This window comes from Juglans regia, chromosome 16, assembly GCF_001411555.2.
Source record: "Juglans regia cultivar Chandler chromosome 16, Walnut 2.0, whole genome shotgun sequence".
Classification (NCBI taxonomy): Eukaryota; Viridiplantae; Streptophyta; class Magnoliopsida; order Fagales; family Juglandaceae; genus Juglans; species Juglans regia.
Window position 1 is genome coordinate 17,070,035 of NC_049916.1, and position 23,415 is coordinate 17,093,449.

The window sequence follows — 23,415 nt, forward strand, 5'->3', positions numbered from 1 at the left end:
CGGTTGGTTAGAGTCTCGTACTGATAACGTATTGTGAAATTAAGAAGCAATAAGATAATAGAAAGATTGCAATATAGACTTAGCTATTCAGGAGTTCAATAGTATTCACTTTTAATTTCTTGTGTTGTACAAATGATGCTTAAAATACATTTTTATAGGCATAAAAGGATAAAAAATATGAAAGAGTGATACATGAATTAATAAAGATACATTCATTAATAAAGATACATTCATTAATTTAAAAATTCAAAGAGTTGATACATGATTAGACTAGAATTCTAAGAGGTAGAATTTAATTAGTCTTCCACCAAGTTTATGTGTACATTTATAACAAATGCTATATATTACACTCTCATCTCAATTTTATTTTATTATATAAAGTATGATACTTTTATCCTCCATGTATTATCTTTTATTTTTTTAGCAAAAATTTACAAATTGATAGATAACATTACCTTGAATAATACATTTTTGTTCATACAATTTTTATAAAATGAAAAATGATATTTGTATTAGGGTGTATAAGTCCACTCCTTTAAACGAAATTTAAAATCTACATAAATAAATCATTTTTTTAATAATAAACTATTTTTTTCAAATGCACAATACTTGCCTGTTTATGATTATATCTAGAGTTAGTCTAGATACTGTTTTTAAATAGGGATTAGTCATACAAATTTGAACAATTTTATCTTTAAAATCTTTTTAAAATTATAATAATATCCCTCTCAGATTGGTGCTTTTTACAATTTAATGAAACACATTAATAGATCTATATACGCAATAATTACAAATAGAATTTCTCTTATATCTAAGCTTACTATTTAAAATAAATTGTTAACGTCTTGTGATAAGATGAGATCAGCAGTTCTTACTCGACATTACTTGCTAATTAGCGGTTAGACTTGCCGCTGCCGGGTCCTGATGGTGTCTGATTTGAGTTTTCAGGTGCAATATATATACAATTGCATTTTAATTGATATTTTACAGATCGTTCAAAACCGCTCCACACTAATGGTTCAACGTCAGAGAGCAACGGGCTGATCGAGCCGAGCTCATAATTTTTCCACTGCATTTAGATCCATCTACCCGTCTCAATTAATCCAGCACCAGATCTCATCTATCTAATCCTTCTTATAAACGCTGATCGGATCGGATCGGATCCGATCGTCGGAACCCTACAAAAATATAAGAGGGGAAAGAGTAGGAAGGCATGGCTGGGGCAGTGTCTGCACTGTTCCTCTTGGACATTAAAGGTCGCGTTCTCATTTGGCGCGACTACCGTGGCGACGTTACCGCTGTCCAGGCCGAGCGCTTCTTCACCAAGCTCATCGAGAAAGTGATTACCTTCCTCTCTTCCTTTTTTTTTTTAAGCTTGCAGTCTAGAATCTTCGTGGTTTGCCTTTGTTGATATGAGGGGATCTTTCTCTTCTAATTGATTTGGTTGCATGCTGAGAAAAGAGAATTATTGCTATTATTGTCTTTCCTGTTGTTTCTTTTTCAAGTACTTGCCGCAAAGTGATAAAATTGTGAATTACTAGTTGAGACTGTTGAGTGGAGGTCCTGAATTCGGAGAGACTTTTATTTAGTTTTGTTTCTAACCTACCAGGCATTGCTAATTTTTTTTTAATGAAATATGACTTTCCTCAACCTGAATTAGCGATTGACCAAATCTAGCTGTTGGATCCGCTCTATATATGGGTTTTTTTTCATCTCTAGTCAATAATTACATGTACATGTGTTGCTAATCACCTCTTGGTATGATTCAGGGTGATCCAGAGACTCAGGATCCAGTTGTGTATGATGGTGGTGTATCCTACATGTTTGTTCAACACAACAATGTGTTCCTAATGACAGCATCTAGGCAGAACTGCAATGCCACCAGCCTTCTTTTCTTTTTACACCGCATCATTGATGTAAGCGCCTATTGGTAATTATAGGTCCTTGCCCTAATCGTTTATAACTGATGCATATATAAAAAAAATTGACACATGTTTCTGCATTTTAATGAGTTTCATCATTGAGATTGTTCATTCTTATTGGTTTCTCCGTGGGCAGGTGTTTAAGCATTATTTTGAAGAGTTGGAAGAAGAATCACTTAGGGACAACTTCGTTGTAGTGGTAAGAGGATGCTTAATATTTCATTGCATCTAATGCTTAACTAGATTTGGTGTTGTTCATTGAAATTGTTTGGTTTCATGTTATGAAAATATGATTTAATGAAAGATTAGATTTGGCATTATGCTGATACCTTGTGTTCTTGGCAGTATGAGTTACTTGATGAGATTATGGACTTTGGCTACCCTCAGTATACAGAAGCAAAGATCCTTAGTGAATTCATCAAGACTGATGCTTACAGGATGGAAGTTACGCAGAGGCCTCCCATGGCTGTAACAAATGCAGTTTCTTGGCGAAGTGAAGGGATACAATACAAGAAAAATGAAGTAGGTTTCTCTCTCTCTCTCTCTCTCTCACACACACACACACCAGATTTGCTTGGTTTTGTATATTGATGGTGTAAGTTTCTGGTTGATATTACATATCAAAAAAAAAAAAAGTTTCTGGTTGATATTCCTATCTTTTTGTTTGCCAGGTTTTCTTGGATGTGGTGGAGAGTGTTAATATTCTTGTCAACAGCAATGGACAAATAATTAGGTCTGATGTTGTTGGGGCATTGAAGATGAGAACTTATCTGAGGTGCGCCATTTGAGTTTATTGTCATCAAGAGTTAGTAGCTGCTAATTTATTCAAATTAATGTGTTTTAATTGTTTAATTCATATTTAGTTTCATCGAGAGATTGTGACTGCTAGTTTGATTCAATTTCAATCAAAAAATTTTCTGTGTTTGAGGATTGACATGTTTGCAATGGAACTGCTATATTGGAATGAAAGTTTAGGGTATGTAATTGCAAGAATGCAACTCTAATTTGTGTTGAAGGCCAATAGTATGAGAACTAGTAAGTGTTGCTATTATTCAGTTTTGCATTAGAATTGCAATTTATGTACACATTGTTGTAAAACACACCAAAATCTTGGATTAATAGCCAACCAAATGGTGCTTATTGCTGTGCTATAGTTAGTGATTAGGCATCCAATTTTACCTATTAAAAAAAAGAAAAAAGATCAGGCATCCTTTCATGGATTGTACATATTGATCTCTTCGTTTGCCCTATTTTGTGGGACTTACATTTTATTGATTAAGGCTTCATCTACCTTGTCATTAGTTTAACCTTCAAGGAAAGCCTATTAGTTTCATTTGTATATTGGGAAAAAGTGAAAAGTTATATTTCCAACTATTTGAAGCCAGTTTACTTATATATATATATATATATAAAACTATTTGAAGCCAGTTTTGGTGACAGATTTTGGCATACTTAAGCACAAACACCGCTTAGATCCTAGGCACAAAGTGTAAGCACACGGCCGCCTGAAGTAAAGTGCACATTTTTAAAAATAATTTGCAATATAAATATTCATAAAATATAATGAAAACATGTAAAAAACCAAGATAGTAATATTTAACCTATTAACTCAATTTGTTAAATTATTTTGCAACATGACATCAAATGATCATCTCTTGTGCTGGGAGGTGTCTGCTGTGGATTTTTGCCAAGTTAATAATAGCTCCACAGTGAGTATCACTTTTACTCAACTAGTGCAGTGTTAGGAAGTGGAAGTAGTTTTTTTACTTCTCAACCTTCTAGATTCATTTAGGTTGAGAGGAGATCATGAGGAAAAAATGGGGCTGGTTTATTCTCGAAGAATGAGGTTTAAAGTATGTTGATACTAACAAGTTCTACACCCTACAATGGGGACCTCCTTTCCCTTGACAAGTTTATGGTGGAAGTCTCTCTCAAGAGTAGCATTCTTTGTTTGGATGACTGGACATGGGAAGATCTTAACAATAGACAATTTAAGAAAGGGGGCTTAATGGTGGTGATGGATTGGTGCTCTATGTGTGAGAAGATTGGGAATCTATCGACCACTTTTTGCTCCATTGTGAAGTGGCTAGGGCTTTTTGGGTATCTAATTTACAACTTTTAGGGATTGATTGGGTGATTCCAAAAAGGGTGGTGGAATTATTGGCTGCATGAGGGAGCTAAATTGGGAAGTAAATTGAAAGTAGAGGAATGGTGACAAACTCATTTCTATTTAATGGGAAGTATATGGTTGGAAAAAAATGCTTGAAATTTTAAAGATCATGAGAGAACGTTGATAGAGATGAAAACCTCTATGCTCAAAGCACACTATGATTAGACAACCGCCCATAACATCTCTTGCTTCTCATCCTTTGTAGACTTTCTGAAGTCTTGTTTTCATCCCTCATCTTTTTTTTTTTTTTTTGATAAGTAAATAAGTAGCTTTATTGAATATAATGAAACTAGGCAAAGCCCAAGTATACAGGAAGTATACAAAGTGAGACACCTAATTACATTCTAGTGAGCTGAAAAGAAGATAGAAACTCATGGACATTCCCACCCTTCAATACAATAGCAGAAAACCATTGTAAAAGAGAGAATACAAAAAAATTCCAGGTTTCCCCCACTGTACGCTCCTTGTTACTAAAACACCTATCATTCCTTTATGACCATAAACACCACATTAAGCACAAAGGTATCATACGCCACGCTGCTACCAATTGTGCACTGATATGCCTCCTGTCCAGCACGCTAGTAGTTCCAACACACTCTTAGGCATTACCCAACTCAGTCCTGCTCTATCGAGGATACCATCCCATAATTTCCTCGCCACCTCACAATGTAAAAGTAAATGATCTATTGATTCTCCATTCCTTTTGCACATGTAGCACCACTCTATGACCACCATAACCCGCTTCCTTAAATTATCAACCGTCAAAATCTTTCCAAGCGCAGCTGTCCAAGTAAAAAATGCAACTTTAGACGGAGCTTGTGCTTTCCAAATACTCTTCCACGGGAAAAAGGTGGGTTGTTGTACTGTTAAAACCTTGTAAAAAGATTGAACAGTAAACTGGTTTCTCCCTGTGTGAATCCACAACATACGGTCACCCCCATTTCCTCCTACCTTTGCCGAGTACAAGTGTCTAAAAAAGGTTGCCATCTCATCAAGTTCCCAGTCCTGAGCATTTCTAGTAAAATTGACATTCCAAGTTACCGTCCCATTGGCACAACACAGCATATCTGAGACTGCCGCTTGCTGATTTCCTGCCATGTTAAAAGTGACTGGAAAAACAATGGAAAGAGGCATCGAACCAAAAGTGGAGTCTTGCTCCATCACCCACTCCAAACCTAATATTTTTTTCAAAGGTGTTCCACCCTTTTCTAATAAATTTCCATAAGCTTATTCCATATGACCCCCTACCCTCCTTGGAACACCATCCCCCCCACTCATTACCGTACTTGTGTGCAATTACCTCTCTCCACAACGAGTTCCCTTCCATTTGATATCTCCACAACCACTTACCAAGAAGGGCCTTGTTAAAAATGCTCAAATTTCGCACCCCTAATCCCCCATTCACAATCGGACAACACACCCTTTGCCAACTAACAAGGTGAAATTTGACTTCCTCCCCATGCCATCCCCACAAGAAAGCTCTAAACAACTTTTCCATACGGTCCGCCACTCCAACCGGCAATGGAAATAGGGAAAGATAGTAAGTAGGAAGGTTAGAAAGAGTACTTTTAATAAGTGTTAACCTCCCCCCTTTTGATAGATATAGCCATTTCCACCCCGATAATCTTTTCTCAATCTTCTCTGCCACCCCATCCCAAATGCTCTTTGCTTTAAATGACACCCTAAAGGGTAGTCCAAGATATTTCATAGGAAGTGAGGCAATTTTGCAACCCAAAAATTATGCTAGAGAAGCAATATTACTCACAACCCCCACCGGTACCAATTCCGACTTTCCCAGGTTTACCTTAAGTCCCGATACAGCTTCAAAACACAACCTATGTCCCGATACCTTAAGTCCCAGGTTTTCATCCCTCACCTTAACTAGGTGTTCTTCTCGGTATACTACCTATGTACATGATGGTGCCTCTAGCACTCTTTTAATTATATTTTGATACCTTTACTTAAGAAAAATATTATGATTCTCTTGTCTTAATATAAGCAATACAATGCAATCCTAAAGTGCTTTTTATCAAAATCAGGTACTAAATTTATTTGCTCCTATTCCATTTTTTTTCTTTAACACAAATACCATTTCACTTCTTCGTTCACATGTTCAGGACACTTTCTATAATTGCTAATAGCTCGAAAATCTCTAGCCAGGTTTTGCTTAAGTCTGTCTCCCCTCCTTTTGCGTCTTTACCACAAAATTGCAATTCAAATCATTTTTTATTTTTTATATCATCAAGACAAACATACTTCCATGCAATCTTTTTTTTTCTAGAATCTTCAAAGGCCATCACTTCCATGTGATATGTTCAATTACTAAACAGTTATTGATTATATATTTGCATTTATGCTACAGTTAGTAGCTTCAAATGTTGAGAAACCAAATTCTTTTCTAATCTGATTATTTATATATCATCCAATAGAGAAAGAGCAAAAGAAAATTTAGGGATAGGTTCTGAGGAAGGTAAGATAATGGCAGGATGTACGGTAAACTCGGACTCGGATAGGATTGTGTGCACTGGGCCCTTTGGGGAGTTAGAACATTCCAGGAGTCCAATAGACTGCTCAACTTTTGGTGGGGGTGCTATATGGGTGGTCCAGAGAGGGGAAATTGAAAATTCCTTATCTCTTCCTTACACTCTTCTTGTACCACAAATAAATGGTCCAGACAGATAGTAACAGTTAAAATTGATACTATATATATATATATAAATAAAATAATTACAAAGCACTCTTTTTGTGCTTTTGTAAATGTGCTTTGTTTGAAACCCTGTTTTGAATATGTTTGCTTGTGGTCCTCTTGTCGACTTAATGCTTCATCCCTTTATGGTTCCTGTGGGCTCTACTTTGGAAGTTCATGGTTATGGCATGTTTATATATGCATGCCCAACCTATGCTTTAATGTTGACTGGTGACTCCAAGTTCTAGACACGTGCATGGACTTGCATCTAATAATTCAATGTAATAATGCTTGTAGTAATATATTTCTTATTGTCAAAGCTTGCTATTAATCTCTATGTTCTGGTCTGCTGCCATAGCTGGATGCTAGAAATATTTACCTATATGTCTGTTGCAGTGGCATGCCAGAGTGTAAGCTTGGCCTTAATGATCGAGTTTTATTGGAGGCACAAGGTCGGTCAACCAAGGGAAAGGCCATTGATATCGAAGACATCAAATTTCATCAGTACGTATCTTAACTCTTTGGTCTACTTGAATTCTAGGGTTGAGATTCAATTGTTTGTAAGTATTTAGTGCAAATGCTGGTATTTTATGAGCTGGGATTTGATATTGCTATTTTGCTACAAATATTTAAGTAATAGCCAAATTTTGGTTTAGGTGTGTGCGATTGGCCCGATTTGAAAATGATAGGACAATATCCTTCATACCACCTGACGGATCTTTTGATCTCATGACATATAGACTCACTACTCAGGTAACTCGTGTTTTACAAATGTTTTTTCCCCTTTCCCGGCTTTGGGTTGCTTGTTCCATGCCATTTCCTGAGTTAAATTATAATAATTCTGCTATCAGGTCAAGCCTTTGATTTGGGTGGAAGCTCAAGTTGAAAGGCATTCAAAAAGTCGTATTGAGATAATGGTAAAAGCTCGGAGCCAGTTCAAGGAGCGTAGGTATTAAACTTTTTCTTTTTCATTTGAAGGGGGGGTTGTAACTGTTGGATTGTGTCCCTAGCTCTCGGTCGATTGCCCTGGCTTTTGTGCAGCCTGATTTTTTTTTTTCTTCAGTATTGACGAAAATTCAATTGTACAGCACTGCCACAAATGTTGAGATTGAGTTGCCTGTGCCAGCAGATGCTACAAATCCAAGTGTTCGTACATCAATGGGGTCTGCATCATATGCTCCTGAAAAAGATGCAATGGTCTGGAAAATAAGATCTTTCCCAGGTGGCAAGGTATGTGTTAGCTGTAAAGTAAAATTTCACTCCTTTTCAGTGTTGACATTGTGTCATTGATGCTTATCATCAATAGTCATGATCTCAGGGAATTGTTCTATTCATGTTCCTTACAATTTAGCCATTCTGTATGCTATTCTCAAATTTAAATTGTTTAGGAGTATATGCTAAGAGCGGAGTTTCGACTTCCAAGTATTACGGCAGAAGAAGCGACTCCTGAGAGAAAAGCTCCTATACGTGTGAAGTTTGAGATACCATATTTTACTGTCTCTGGAATACAGGTATGCCTTTATACATAATGCATAATATATTGCATGTTATGTCATAAAGCAACTCCCCACCTTTTCTTTTTTTCAAGATTGAGATTCCTTGTAGTTTTTCATGTCAATGCAATGATTAAAAGCAATCATGGTGCTAATACTTGCCTCTTAGTGGGTACCGGGTGATGTTTGTGACTATTGTTCTTTCATTTGTATTACAATATTATTTGGTAGACACCGCTTTGTTATTTTTTTCTTAACCTGTAACTTTCAGCATCTGTCACATCCAACAAGTGTTTGAGAATATAGATTCATGTGGCACTGATATAGTAGTCAAGAACTTTATTGGACATTTAATATAATTTTTTTAATAAAAAAAGGTGTTACCAACTTACCCGAATACAGTTTAAATGAGAGAAACACCTGACTGCTGAAGGGACAAAATCTAGAAGATCCTAAAAATGTAGAAATAGAAAAAACAGTACTATTGTGGGCCACTATCCAATAGTATAGCATGTTGAGAAAGAATGACTAGTGTCTAACACTGACTTTTTACAATCTTCAGAACTCCGTTCATTTCTCTCTCTCTCTCCAAATACATGTTAAGCAAGTCATGATCATTTTCAAACAAACAGTGCAAATTGTTGACTATCAAATTGCCCTTTCCAATACCCTATAAAAATAAACTTCCCTGTCCAATATGTTAGAAGATCCAGCACTCAAGAGTAGGGGTGATTAACGGTCCGGTCAGACCGACCGTTTCGGTCCGGACCGAGACTTAGACCGGTCCGGTCCGGTCCATATTTTAGAGGACCAAAATCATTCGGTCCGGTCCACGGTCCACAATTTTTTCGGACCGGACCGGACCGAATGAAAAATTAAAAAAAAAATATTTTTTTTATATATATTTTATATATAATAATTATACAATTAACAATATAAATTTTTAAATATATTATTAATACTTGTTAATATTCTATAAATTAACAATATTTTATATATATCTTCATTTAACCTATCACTATTAACAATATAAAATTTTAAATATACTATTAACACTTGTTAATATTCTATGAATTAATAAATATATAATATCAATTAGTTAATTATATAGTAATTATATAAATTAATAATATAATTTTCATCTAATTTATTATCATTGACCATATAAAATATTTTTTTATTGAGTTTGTTACATAATCCACATTAATAAGTCACTTAATTTAATTTAATATTTTAAATAAATTTTTTTTTTAATTATTTAAAAAAAAAAAAAAAAAAAGAGGGCGGACCGACTGGACCGATAGCTATTGGTCCGGTCCGGTCCGGTCCGAAAAAATAATGGACCGAAAATTTTCGGTCCATCGCCGGACCGGACCGGACCGGACCGGACCGGCCCGTTTGTAGCCCTACTCAAGAGGACATGACTTGGTCTATCCCAAAAAGGCCAAATATCATATCTCATAAGGTACTAGTTAACTCATAGTAAAGTAGAAGATGATCCATTGTTCTCCTACCTCTCTTGCACATGTAACACCAATCAACCACTACAACTTGTACTTCAGGCCAAGGTAAGAATCTATCTTAAGGCAGCTATATACAAAAAAAGAAAAAAAAAAAACCTTCACTCCGGAGGGAGCTTTGTCGTGCCAAAGTATCCTCCAATGGAAAGGACTATCATGAGCGCATAACTCATTTTAAAATGACAACTTCAATACTCTTTAATTAGATGGACCTCAGTTCAATAGATCTTCACCATCCTATCCCACCCTATTTGAATACAAGCAGGCAAAGATTGATGCAAAGGGATTCACCTACCAATCATTAGTCTCTCAGACAAACTAATTAACACTTATGAGAATTGTGCAAGAGCTGACAATGATTTTCCCCATAAGCATTCTCAAAACATGCAATGCTGAACAGCTTGGGGAAGGTACCTTTCAAGGATTGATATTGACACGACACATCATGCCAAAAGCAGGCCCGTCGCCCACTACAAATTTAGTAAAGTGAAAAAAACTCTTAGATGTTCTTTTAAAGATGAATCTCGAACGGCTCATAAACCTCATAAGAACACCAGCCTTCACTCAAGCTCCCATACTTTGTGTTCACTGGCTCCTTCCAAAGGCTCTCTTGCAAGGGCATAACGCCATAGCCACCTCCCTGAGAGTGCTCGGTTAAAAAAATCAAATCTCTCACTCCTAAACCACTCTATGCTGCCATCAAACACACCTTAGACCATTTCTCAAGAATAAGACTCTTTCCCACACCTCATAAAAAGTTCACTGTAACTTCTACAGGCAATAGGCGTCGCTGTGGAGAAATAGACAAATTAGATAGCATGCACTTATTGAAAGTAATTCTACCACCCTTAGACGAATAAAATCTCTTTCAACTATTCAAGCGTCACTCCAGCTCCTTAATAATATCATGCCAGATAGATTTGGCTTCAAAGGGACCGAAGGAAAGACTAAGCTTTGTCATTGGTAAGGCTGAAATTTTCCAATCAAGGATATCCACCAAACCAGCTACGGGCTTGTTTGGATTCACAAGTCATCTCAGCTCATCTCAGCTCATCTCAACTCATCTCACTACTATTCATTAATATTCAGCAACTTTAACTCACAAATCTCACTACTATTCACAACTCATCTCATTACTATTCATAATCCATCTCAACTCATCTCAGCTCATTTCAAGTCATCTCAAGTCATCTTCGAATCCAAACATCTCCTACATTATCTACATTACCAATCTGAGCAATTTTTATTTTGGTAAATCAACCTTCAAACCAGAGTTTGCTTCAAAGCATAAGAATACAAATTGAAGAAATTAAGGTGATCTGAGTTTGCCTCACAAAATATTAACTAGTCAGCTTCAAAAAAGAAGTGAGAAATATTGAGCCTCATTCCATTTATAGCACCTATAAGAGAGCCTGATATAAAGATCCCTATGTACTGTAGCAGAGCTCAACTTCCTCAAGTCCATGTTACAAATTGCTAAGGGCATAACGGTTCCCTTGTCTTAATCCTTGGGTGCTACTGAAAAATCCCATGGGAGTACCATTCACCAATATCAAACAAGCTACTGAAGAAAGGAGCAATCCAACTACACATTTTCTCTCCAAAGCTGCACTATCTCAACAAAAAAAGGAATCTTCAATTCATATGATTATAAGGCTTCTTTATGTTTAGTTTACAAAGCAGTCATTGATCTTTCAAGCTCAATTTACATGAAGGCCTTCATTGGTTAAGAGAACCAAATCAATGATTTGTCTTCCCTAAACAATGGCATTTGGGAGTATGAAATGATCTTTGAGAACACTAATTTTAGTATGTTTGCAAGAATGTTGGCAATAGTTTTATATACACCACTGATAGGGACATTGAACATGTGATTGATAATTGAAAATTTATGATCAATTACTATTCTGCATTTATTTATGTTATTATTAGACTTTGGATTGCATTTTGTTTTGAGCTTTATGTTGAATTGGTGGGCCATTAGCCAAAGTATGATTAGCTCAAGGGTTTTGTTATGGTCTTACTAGGTGAAACATAGAGGGGACCAATAAGGCAAATGTTCTTGATGTCAGCTTCTTTTTTTTTTGAACAAGTAAGAAGAAATTTTATTAGAAATGAATGTATAGGCGAAACCCATGTACGCAGGAAGTATAAAAAAGAAAACACCTAAATACATTCTTGGAAACAAAAAGCGACATTAGAAAATCATGAACGGAAGTTCTGTTAATGACTAAAGCAGGAAACCAAAACAGCAAAGAGCGCATAAAAAATATTCCAGAGTTGCTCCAAAGAATGCTCATTGTCATTAAAACACCGCTCATTCCTTTCCATCCAAATGCACCACATAAGACACAAAGGAACCATCTTCCAAGCAGCGTCCACTTGAGAATAACCATGTAGTCCATTCCAACATGCAAGAAGATCAACCACTCTCAAAGGCATCACCCAAGCCAAGCAAATTCTACAAAAGATGCCATCCCACATAGCCCTTGCCACCTCACAATGCAAGAGTAGATGATCCCTGGTTTCCCCATTTTTTTTACACAAGAAACACCAATCCATAACTATAATACCTCGCTTCCTTAAATTATCTAATGTCAAAATCTTCCCAAGTGAGGCAGTCCAAATGAAAAAAAGCCACTTTGAAAGGCACGTGAGACCTTCAAATACACTTCCAAGGAAAAGGAGGACTATTATGAAAACTTAACAACTTATAGTACGAATGAAATATCCCACTGAATCGAGCGATTAGAATGACAAAGCAAATCAGAAACAGCGGCAAACCGATCTGAAGCCAATTCAAAGATAGCCAGAAACACACTGTTGAAGGCCCGATCACCACACCAAATGTCAAACCAGAAATGGATCCTAGATCCCTCTCCAACATCATAACTAACATGACTAACAAAACTCTCCCAGCCCTTTCTATTGAACTTCCAAAGTCCCACACCCTGAACTTCATTAGAACACCAACCCCCCCAAGCACTTCCATACTTCCGATCGATAACCTCCCTCCAAAGACTCTCCTTTCGATTGATATCTCCATAGCCACTTTCCCAATAAAGCCTTATTAGAGATCCTCAAAACTATGAATCCTCAATCCTCCAACCGAAATAGGAGAACAAACTTTATTCTGTCTAACAAGATGGAAATTAGTTTCCTCTCCCATACCACGCCATAAAAAAGCATGAAATAACTTCTCACTCCGGTTGGCCACCCCTACAGGCAATGGAAACATTGATAGAAAATAAGTGGGGACATTAGAAAGGGTACTCTTAAAAAAGAGTAAGTCTACCCCCTTTTAGATAAAGATAGTCGCTTCCAACCAGCCAACCTTTTCTCGACTTTCTCTACAACCGCATCCCAAATAGCACAAGCCTTGAAAGGCGTCCCAAAAGGAAGACTCAATATTTCATAGGTAAAGAAGCAATTTTGCAGCCCAACAAACTTGCCAAGCTATTGATGTTACGCACCACACCGACCAAAACCGACTCTGATTTTCCGAGGTTTGCCTCGAGGCTCGAAACAGCTTGAAAACACAATAACATAGTGCTTAAGGCTTGAATCTGGCCACGATCCACATCACAAAAAATGAGGGCGTCATTTGCAAAAAAAAGATGCAAAACGAAAGTAATAGACCTGTTAATGGCATTACCAATTGAGAAACCTACCCCAAAAAAAAAAAAAAAAGCGGCCTCCACCATCTGACCCAACGTCTCCATAATAATGACAAAAAGGAAGGGGGATAAAGTGTCCCCCTGTCTCAAACCACGTGAGTTATGGAAACAATCAGCAGGGCTACCATTAACCAACACCGAGAATCGGACAGTAGAAATCCAGGAGCACCACCTTTCCCCAAAACTGCATCTCCAAAGCATGTAGAAAAGGAAGTCCTAAATCATATGATCAAATGCCTTTTCCATATCAAGCTTTCAAAGAACACTAGGAACACCCTTCCTCAAATGATTGTCTAGGCATTCATTTGTAATAAGCATCGAATCAAGAATTTGTCTCTCTCTGACAAAGGCATTTTGGGGCTCGGAGATAATTTGCTCCATCACCTTGCTCATACGAATAGCAAGAATCTTCGATATTATCTTGTAAACCTCGCTCACAAGACTAATAGGTAGAAAATCTTTTAGCTTTATAAGAACATAAAATTATGTTGAAGTTTTTCTCTCCATACATTTTCTAAGTTTTTATCTCTGTACATTTTCTAAGCGATGATGAAAGCTCGTTCTTTCCGTTTGAGCCTGGGTGGTTTGTGAACTTTACGTTGAGTCTGGGTGAAGTGTTGATAGAGTTAGAATGGGTTTTATTAAGGATATTGCAATAGAATCAAAGCGTTTTTCTTTTGCAAATGAGGGGGGTCTATTGGCTATCACAGAGAGAAGTTGGAGGGTGGTGACTAAGTTGATACTAGGACGTTCAATGGTGCATTGGTTGGCCAAGGCTTTGGGAGATTGCTTGAAGGAAGAAAAGAGAGTTTTTCACCATCGTCAGGGAAGTCGTAGTTTCATTGTGCAACGATGTTCGAATGGTCATGGCTGTTATATCGCGGTGGTGGTGGTAGAAGAAATTTTATTTTAGTACCCGAGGAGGAGGGCAGAGGGTGTAGAAGGATGGAGGAGGCGCTGCGGGAGTTTCTCTTGTAGGGGAGTGCCAAACACAGAGTTGATGCACTGAAGAGTTCACCGGCGGCAATGGTGCCACCTCTTTCTTACAGGGAGGCGTTGATGGTGGAGCAACCTCGCGAAATGCGAAAAAGAGATGGCGGCATGGAACTACAAAGAGGTGACAGACATTTTCAATCTGTTCAGTGGCAGGGTAGTGGTGGTGGCACTGCCACCACCATCGTTAGTATTTGGGGCTGTCCATTTGTGAGATGGGTGTACTTGGCATCCAAGGGAGCATCCGGGGGTATCTTTGTTATGTGGGATTCAAGGGTGATTGAATCCATTGAGGAGTGTGTTGAGAATTTTACGGTGGCGTGTTCGTTCAAAAATGAAGGGGATGGTTTTTGTTCGGCCTTTGTTGGTGAATATGGGCCAAATGTGGACACACTTAGGAAGATGTTATGGGAGGAATTAGCAGGATTGGGCAGTTGGTGGAATTTACCGTGGTGTATTAGGGGTGATTTCAACGTTACTTGGTTCCCTAGTGAAAGATCGGGAGAAGTCCGTTATAGTCAGGCAATGGAGGAGTTTGCTAATTCTATGTTCAAGATGGACTTGGTGGACCTACCACTTGTAGGTGGCGTGCATACTTGGTCCGGGCTTGGTCTCGCTTGGACAGATTTTTGGTGTCTCATTCCTGGGAGGCACATTATCCTACCTTGCTTCAAAAGAGATTGGATGGAGTATGCTTGGATTACTTCCCCGTTGTACTGGATTGTGGATGCATTCGAGAAAGAAAAAGATATTTTAAGTTTGAGAATATGTGGCTGAAAACCGAGGGTTTGTGGAAAAGGTGAGGGCATGGTGGTCCTCGTATTCCTTTGAGGGATCACCAAGTTTCATATTGGCTGGTAAGCTGAAAGCACTAAAGAGGGACTTGAAAAGGTGGAATATTGAAGTCTTTGGTCACATTAATAATAAAAAATTGTCACTTTTGGAGGCACTAAGGGGTTTGGAGGAAAGGGAGATGAATGCCCATCTTTCGTTTGAGGACTCATGTAGGAAATCAGCCATCACTTCAGACTTGGAGAAGGTGCTTCTTATGGAGGAAATCTCTTGGAGACAAAAGTCACTAGCCCTATGGTTGAAGGAAGGAGACAATTGTACTAAATTTTTTCATCGGGTGGCAAATTCTCGTTGTAGAAATAATGCTATCAAGGTGAATCATGTTGAGGGTCAGGTTTATTCGAATCATGATGCTGTTAAGAACCAAATTGTCAACTTTTATACAGATCTTATTGCTGAAACAGCCTCTTGGAGACCCAAACTTGATGGTATGCCTTTTGAGACTATTGACCAGCTAAGTTCTATGTGGTTGGATAGGCCATTCGAGTCGGACGAGGTCTTTCAGGTGATTTGTGGGATGGCCAAGGATAAAGCCCCGGGTCCGGATGGGTTTTCGATGGCTTTTTATCATGATTGTTGGGAGGTAGCGGGTGGAGATATTATGCAGGTTTTTTAGGAACTACACCCCTTTGGGAAAGTCGAAAAAAGCATTAATGTGTCTTATCCCTAAGAAAGTTGGTGCTGTGGATGTGAAAGACTTTCGGCCTATTAGTCTTATAAATGGAGTTTATAAGATCATCTCAAAGGTGCTCGCTAATCGCATGAACACAGTTATGAGTAGCATTATTTCTAGATCTCAAAATGCTTTTGTGAAGAGGAGACAAATTCTGGATTCAGTATTGATAGCCAACAAATGTTTGGATTGTAGAATCAAGGAGGGTATACCCGGACTTTTGTGCAAGCTAGACATGGGAAAGGCATGACCATGTTAATTGGGACTTCTTGTGTTACTTATTTGGGAGGTGCAGGTTTGGAGATAGATGGATAGCATGGATTAAGCATTGTATATCTATGGTTCGCTTTTCGGTTTTGGTGCATGGAGCACCAGAAGGATTCTTTAACAGCTCTAGGGGCCTACGGCAAGGGGACCCACTATCCCCTTTGTTATTTGTTGTTGTCATGGAAGCACTAAGTCGTATGTTGAGTGCAGCTATGAATGGAGGTTTCCTTGCTGGTTTTTCAGTGGGTGGGGTTTCCATATCACACCTTTTTGCTGATGACACTTGTTTTGCGAGCCGCATAGTGATAATTTGCAGAATTTGAGGGCTGTACTACTTTGTTTTGAAGCGGTGTTAGGATTGAAGGTAAATCTATCAAAGTCTGAAATGCTTCCCGTGGGTAATGTGCATAATATCCAAGTATTGGTGAATATTTTGGGCTGCAAGGTTGCTTCGTTTCCTTTGAGATATCTTGGCCTTCCGCTGGGGGCTATTTTCAAGACAAAAACCATTTGGGATGGTGTGTTAGAAAGAATGGAAAGACGATTGGCTGGGTGGAAATGGATATATTTGTCTAAAGGTGGTCGTTTGACCCTTATCAAGAGCACTCTTTCAAACCTCCCTACTTATTTCTTATCCCTTTTTCCATTACCTACAAGTGTGGCTTCTCGTATGGAGAAAATCTTTTGCAATTTTCCATGGGGAGGCATGAGGGAAGAAGTTAAGCTCCATCTTGTGGGTTGGGATAAAGTCTGCTTAGCCATTCAATGTGGTGGGTTGGAGCTGTGCAATGTGAGGGTTTTCAATAAAGCACTTTTGGGGAAATGGTTGTGGAGATACCATAAGGAAGGGGAGGGTTTAAGGAGAGAAGTCATAGATGCCAAATATGGGAGGGAGTATGATGGGGGGATGGTGTTCTAAGGAAGTTAGAGGGACACATGGTGTGGGCTTGTGGAAAAATATTAGAGCGGGATGGGGTAGATTCGCCAAGTGCTTTAGATTTGCAATTGGAAGAGGTGATAGAGTCTACTTTTGGCATGATGCTTGGTGTGGTGAACGGGTCCTAAATCAAGTGTTTCCCATGCTTTACCAGATTTTCAACAACAAAGAGGCTGCCGTGGCTGATCTAGTGGTAATTTCTAATGGTGTTGTCCATTGGGATGTAAGATTCTCGAGAGTTGCTCATGATTGGGAGTTGGATATGCTTGCTATTTTTTTGACTTAGTATACGCAATATCGATGGGCAGTGAGACGGAGGATAAAATGATCTGGATTTTGAATGGTAATGACAAATTTTCGGTGCGCTCTTTCTACAAGGCCCTCTTGGGAGTTTCTAATGATCATAATTTTCCTTGGAAGGCCATTTGGCAATGTAGAGTACCGTCTAAGATTGCTTTTTTTGTATGGACTGCATCTCTTGGGCGGATCCTCACGTTGGATAATTTGAGAAAACGTGGTCTTATCATAGCAGATTGATGCTTCTTGTGCAAGAATGATGGGGAATCAGTGGATCATCTTTTGTTAGGTTGTGAGGTGGCAAGGTGTTTGTGGAATGAGATCCTCAATAGGACAGGGGTGACTTGGGCTATGCCTAGAAAAGTTAGAGATATTCTGGGGTGTTGGACAGGAATTAGGGGGAATTCACCTATAGCTGCTGTGTGGAGAATGATCCCTCATTGCATTTTGTGGTGATTGTGGCTAGAGAGGAATAAGAGGTGCTTTGAAAACATGGAGCGTTCTTTGGAGGAGCTGAAGTGATTCTTCTACAATACTTTATTTTCTTGGGCTTCGGCTATTATTTGTAATATGGACAATTTTCATGACCTGCTTGTATCTCTCACTGGTACCTAGATGTAATTAGGTTTCATGAGCTGTTTGTATACTTCTGGTGTACTCTGTTACTTTCTTTATTTCAATAAAACTTACTTTTACCTATAAAAAAAAAAAAAATCTTTTAGCTCTGAAGCCCCGGGTTTCTTGGGAATGAGAGCAATGAAAGTAGCATTAAGAGATTTTTCAAACTTCTTAAAGGAAAAAAACTCTTGAAAAACCCGCATCACATCTTTCACAATCTCCCAACAAACTTGAAAAAATGCCATAGAAAAACCATCTGGACTAGGACCTTTATCTTTGACCATCCCACTAACCACCTAAAAAACCTCATCTTTATCAAACGGTCTCTACAACCAACTCGCACTAAGTGGATCAAGAGAATAAAAAAACAGCCCATCAATTTTAGGCCTCCAAGAACCTTATTCGGTGGGAAGGTTTTCGTAATAATGCACTATAAGATCTTGAATCTCAGGTGGAGATGAAATAATCACACAACCATAAGAATGAAGCATCTCAATGGCAGTTTCTTTGGTGCGAGTTGGCCATTCTATGAAAAAATCTAGTACATTTATCCCCTTCTTTCAGCTGAAGATCCATTATTTTTACCGCCAAGAGATTTCCTCCAACAAAGTTACAACACCCTCTCAAGTTCAGCCACCACAGATTTTTTTTTTTCAAAAAGACCTCCGTAGAAGGAGCCCTATACTCCTCCCCAGACTCCAAATCCTGCAACTCCTCCATTAGAGAGAATTTTTCTGACCATTAATATTCCCAAAAACTTTTGCATTCCATTTCTTTAAATCAAACTTCAATGGTCTAAGCTTACTAGCAAGAATAAAAGTGGGAATACCCGTGAACTAATAAGAAGACCACCAGCTCCTAACCTTGTCAACAAAACCATCAACTCCTAACCACATGTTTTTAAAATTAAAATACCTCCAACCCCCATGAATGCCACCGCTGTCCAGCAAAATAGGAAAATGGTCTGAACACATGAGGCAATCTCTTTTGATATAGCTCTAGGTAATGTACTTCCCAAGAAGAAGAATCAAGAAATCGATCCAGTCTCAACCAACTTCGACTGTTGGACCAAGTGGATACACCCCCCACAAGTGAAAGATCCAAGTGATCCAAATCAAAGATAAATACAAACTCCTCCATTGCTGAAGAAAAACTAGAATCACCTAAACGTTCATTCAGGAACCGAGTAATGTTGAAGTCCCCGCACATACTCCATGGTACATCCCAAAGAGAATACAAACCCTCTAATTCCTCCCACAAAAAACTCCTTTCCCTCTGGATTTTGACCATAAACACCCGCGAAGGCCCACTCCCACCCATCATCCTCTACATTTTTAAAAGAACATGCAAAAGAAAAGTTCCCTATACATACCCACCCGTGGGTAGCCCAAGTGGTAAGGGCGAACTTGTGTGCATGAGCCCCATGTCATAGGTTCAATTCCCCCCGAAATCAAACTACAATTTAAGAGGGAGGTCATGGCGGTGGGTTGTTGTGCTAGTCTCCTCGGGGGTTCAGGTTCCATGAGTGAGTCCTAAGGGCTTTGCCGTAGGGTGGTTCCCTTGTCATAAAAAAAATAAATAAATAAAAAAAAAAGGGGAAAAGTTCCCTATACAATCCTCCATAGACTCCACCTTCCTTGTGTCCCAGATTAAAAGAACACCCCTAGAAGCTCCCATAGACGCCAAATCTGCCCAACCCATGAAATAACACCCCCCATAAACTATGAATTAAACATCTATCAACAAAATGTAACTTCATTTCTTGAAGGCAAGCAATATCAACCTTCCAGCTATGTAATAAAGACTTGATACAAAGACGTTTGCTCGAATTGTTAAGCCCCCTAACATTCCAAGAGAGAATTTTAGGCTTCATGAGAATAAGGTGAGACCCCCTCCCTTTCAATCTGCCCCTTCTCCATAGAGGAACGTCCATATTCAATAGCAATGAGAAGAGCCTTGAATTGTTCTTCAAAACCATTACAAGATATCCCAACACAATCTTGTATTTCTTCTACTTTTCTTAAGACCCAATCTGATACCACACGAGGAAGAGTGTGTAGAGGGATCGCATCAACCTCATTCCCATTGGAACATTCCCCTTCACATAGTACTATTTGCAAGTTCAAAATGTCATAAACCTCCCCTGGAAGCTGTAGTTCGTCAGTATTAATCAACACTTGTGTCCATCCCTGATTGCAGAAGAACATCCATGGGGAACAAAGATTGAACAGGCACCGAAACAGGATCCATAGAATGCAAACCCTTAGCATACGAGACCATAGGCAATGAAGAGTTAGTATCCTTGTCAACCACCGCCATCCAAAGCTCAAATCGTGGCAAAAATCCCCCTTCCTCACTTTCCAGCGGCATTTCCGGCACTGGCGCACTGAGGGGTCGTCTGACACAGGCGACGAAGTCTGTGCTGGCTCAGACGACGGCTGAACAGTGACTGGCACCGCAGTGTATGGTGAAGGCAACAATCCTGATATTTCTGAAACAGCCCCGGCACGCGATTTCACCCTCCAAACACTATGTGGGCTTTTCGCCAAGCCCGGCCTAGCTTCTTTCTTTTTTCCCTTATCTTCAGACAGCTTTGGGTCCATAGAACAGTCCAGCCCATCTACATCAGCCACCACCTGTTTACCCAAGTTGCCAGATTCACTACCCACACAGCCCTTAGACAAGCCCGGGCCCGTGTCAACCCAACGTAACATCACATTCGCCTTTTCCCTCATGTCCAATAAGACCCTGTGCATGGCCATCAATGAAGGACTATCATTTACCCCTGATGAGCCCCCCTTGGGAAACCAAACGTCATTCTTGGGGAAGTTAAGTTCGAGCTCCACCACCTCCCCTCCAGCCACCCCACGTACCTCCTGCCTGCCTACTGAGCAACCATGAGACTCCGAAGACGACGATGATCTTGTCAGGACCTCCACAAAAGACCCCTTCGATCCCAAAAAAACGTGAGCGTGAGGAGGAGCTCTCTGAGATGCTCTGTTCTTCATACCTGAAATAGAGGACATGGAGACTGCATCTCTCAACTTTTCAGCAAACCGCCTCCAACCCTCGCCCTTCAAACCTTTTGGGACAGCGATAAAACCACACCTCACCTCTCTCCCATATTCAGACAACCTTTCCAAATCACAAATGAACATTTCCTTACTTAATTTCTCTTCGTCACACAAAAGTCTAGGCCTTCAAGTTTTCCGGATGAAATTTATTCTTTATTCCAACATTACAAAACAAGTCCTTGTTCCATACAGGTGGATCAGCTTTCAAAGTTTTAAGAACAAGGGCCAAAGTAAAGCTTGGAGAACCTTGAAAAGCGTTAATAGGTCCCCCATTGTTTTGTCATTTCTGAAAATCCTTCTGATTTTAGCTACATATTTTTTAACTTGAACTATCTCTTATCACCCCAGAAATCTCCAGAGTTGATAATAATAGGAAAATGAACTGAGCAAAGTCAGTAAAATGTACTTCCCACCCTGAAGAGATAAAAAATCCATTTAATTTGGATGAAGCAGGGGTGTCTTGGCTATTTGACCATGTAAATCTCCTTCCACTGGCGGCAAAGCAATAAGATTCTGTTCAAAAATAAAACCTAGAAAGCTCCAATATGGATGGACACAACGGAAAAGGAAAAGAAATAGTTGGTCGTGATACTCCATATGATAAGAATAAAGGTAGGTGGTGAATGTGATCCCACATTGCTTGGAAATGAAAAGTTCTTGCTCTTTATAAGGTTCTAGTGGGGCTCTAATTGTATCATTGGTTAGTCATTTTGGAGTATAGGTCATGTGGTTTGGGCCTTCCATTAGGGCATTACAAATGGTATCAGAGCCTATTCCAATCAGAAATGTGGGACTTGAGCCGTACCATCTACAACGGACAGGCCCGACGACGACGTCGGAAATTTAAGGGGGGAGATTGTAATACCCCCATATGATAAGGATAATGGTAGGTGGTGAATGAGATCCCACATTGCTTGGGAAGAAGAATTTCTTGCTCTTTATAAGGTTCTACTGAGGCTCTAATCGTATTATTGATTAGTCCTTTTGGAGTATAAGCCATATTGTTTGGCCCTTCTATTGGGGCATTACATTGGTTAAAAGATCTACACATGGAATGGAATAGACTAAAAGGAGATGCAGTTTTTTTTTTTTTTTTTGACGAGTAATAAGAAAAAAGGAGATGCGGTTTTTTGAAGTCTTTTTTCTGCAAAAACAAACTGCGCTTGTATTCTTGCTTCATTTCTTTTTTGAGTAGCGCCCAAAACTGAAGCTATATACATAGTAAGGCTTAATGTGCCCTAGACCACCAACGAGATGAAAATTGTTGAGTTTCACTACCTATTAAAACGGTGCTGTTAAATTACCAGGAATCGTGACAGATCAAAACATGATGAAATTATAATTTATGTATATCTTGCTGTTGTAGGTTCGTTACCTGAAGATTATTGAGAAAAGTGGATACCAAGCTCTTCCCTGGGTGAGGTACATAACGATGGCTGGTGAATATGAACTTAGGCTTATATAAAGCTGCTTTGCATCACATGTTGGGGTTCCCATCCACCATGTATATTTCTTCAATGATTTGCACTCAAAGCAGATAAATCAATAAGCTTTTGAAAGTTCACTGCCCCGAAGTTATGGTGGTTTAAGATTTCTTCCCCGTGGCATTGTTTTTGGTCTGTTCATTGTTAAGAATTTTAACAGGATTGTTAGTTGATGCATATCCAGGAAGTATATTTTTGTTATTTTCCTTTTTTTTTTTTTTTTTGGAATAAAAGAGCATATATTGTAACTTCCGTATTCTTTGATCTTTTATTCAAATTTTATTGCTGGAGGTTATTCCTTATCTATTCTCTATGCTTATATTCGTAGCCCTTTTTTTTTCCCATTTTTCCTCCATGGTTGTTTCTTACGTTACCTGTGACCAGTTTATTTTGCGTTTTTACCTGCAATAGTCTCTGCTTGGAGAGGAAAATAGTGTTACCCTGTCTCAGAACAAATTTGAAAGGTGTGAAAAGAATGGCTTGTCCCGAGAGCTCATGGCAATTTGTGTCAGATTGTTGGCTGGTCAGTCGATGCTGCATAACATTTATGGATGCTTAAATATCAGATAATCATATGCATATAATCGTTAATAATATCGTTTGATATTCATCAAGTAATGATGGACAATGCATGACATGGGTCACTAAATAAAATCCCATACATACTAGAAATTTCCAAGTTTGAGAGTGGCATCCTCATGATCTCTGAGGAAAATAATTGGGGGAACACAGTATTCTCCTTACAATAACAC

General features: G+C 38.8%; 1 protein-coding gene across 1 annotated transcript; it reads left to right on the forward strand.

Moving 5' to 3' along the window:
• The first annotated feature begins 823 nt into the window (after positions 1 to 823).
• LOC108985585 (AP-1 complex subunit mu-2-like) lies at positions 824 to 22,965 on the forward strand. The gene is made up of 11 exons (XM_018957931.2): positions 824 to 1,339; positions 1,770 to 1,916; positions 2,059 to 2,121; positions 2,268 to 2,444; positions 2,594 to 2,697; positions 7,175 to 7,282; positions 7,435 to 7,531; positions 7,630 to 7,727; positions 7,867 to 8,008; positions 8,167 to 8,289; positions 22,546 to 22,965. The coding sequence occupies exons 1-11, from the start codon at positions 1,214 to 1,216 to the stop codon at positions 22,642 to 22,644; spliced, it is 1,284 nt and encodes a 427-aa protein (XP_018813476.1). The 5' UTR covers positions 824 to 1,213; the 3' UTR covers positions 22,645 to 22,965.
• Positions 22,966 to 23,415: the final 450 nt, after the last annotated feature.

Bases quoted from the DNA above. Each gene is read 5' to 3' on its own strand.
- LOC108985585 (XM_018957931.2), top strand. From the start codon at position 1,214: ATGGCTGGGGCAGTGTCTGCACTGTTCCTCTTGGACATTAAAGGTCGC. The intron at 2,122-2,267 runs GTAAGAGGATGC...TGTTCTTGGCAG, and splicing joins GGGACAACTTCGTTGTAGTG to TATGAGTTACTTGATGAGAT. The intron at 7,283-7,434 runs GTACGTATCTTA...ATTTTGGTTTAG, and splicing joins GAAGACATCAAATTTCATCA to GTGTGTGCGATTGGCCCGAT.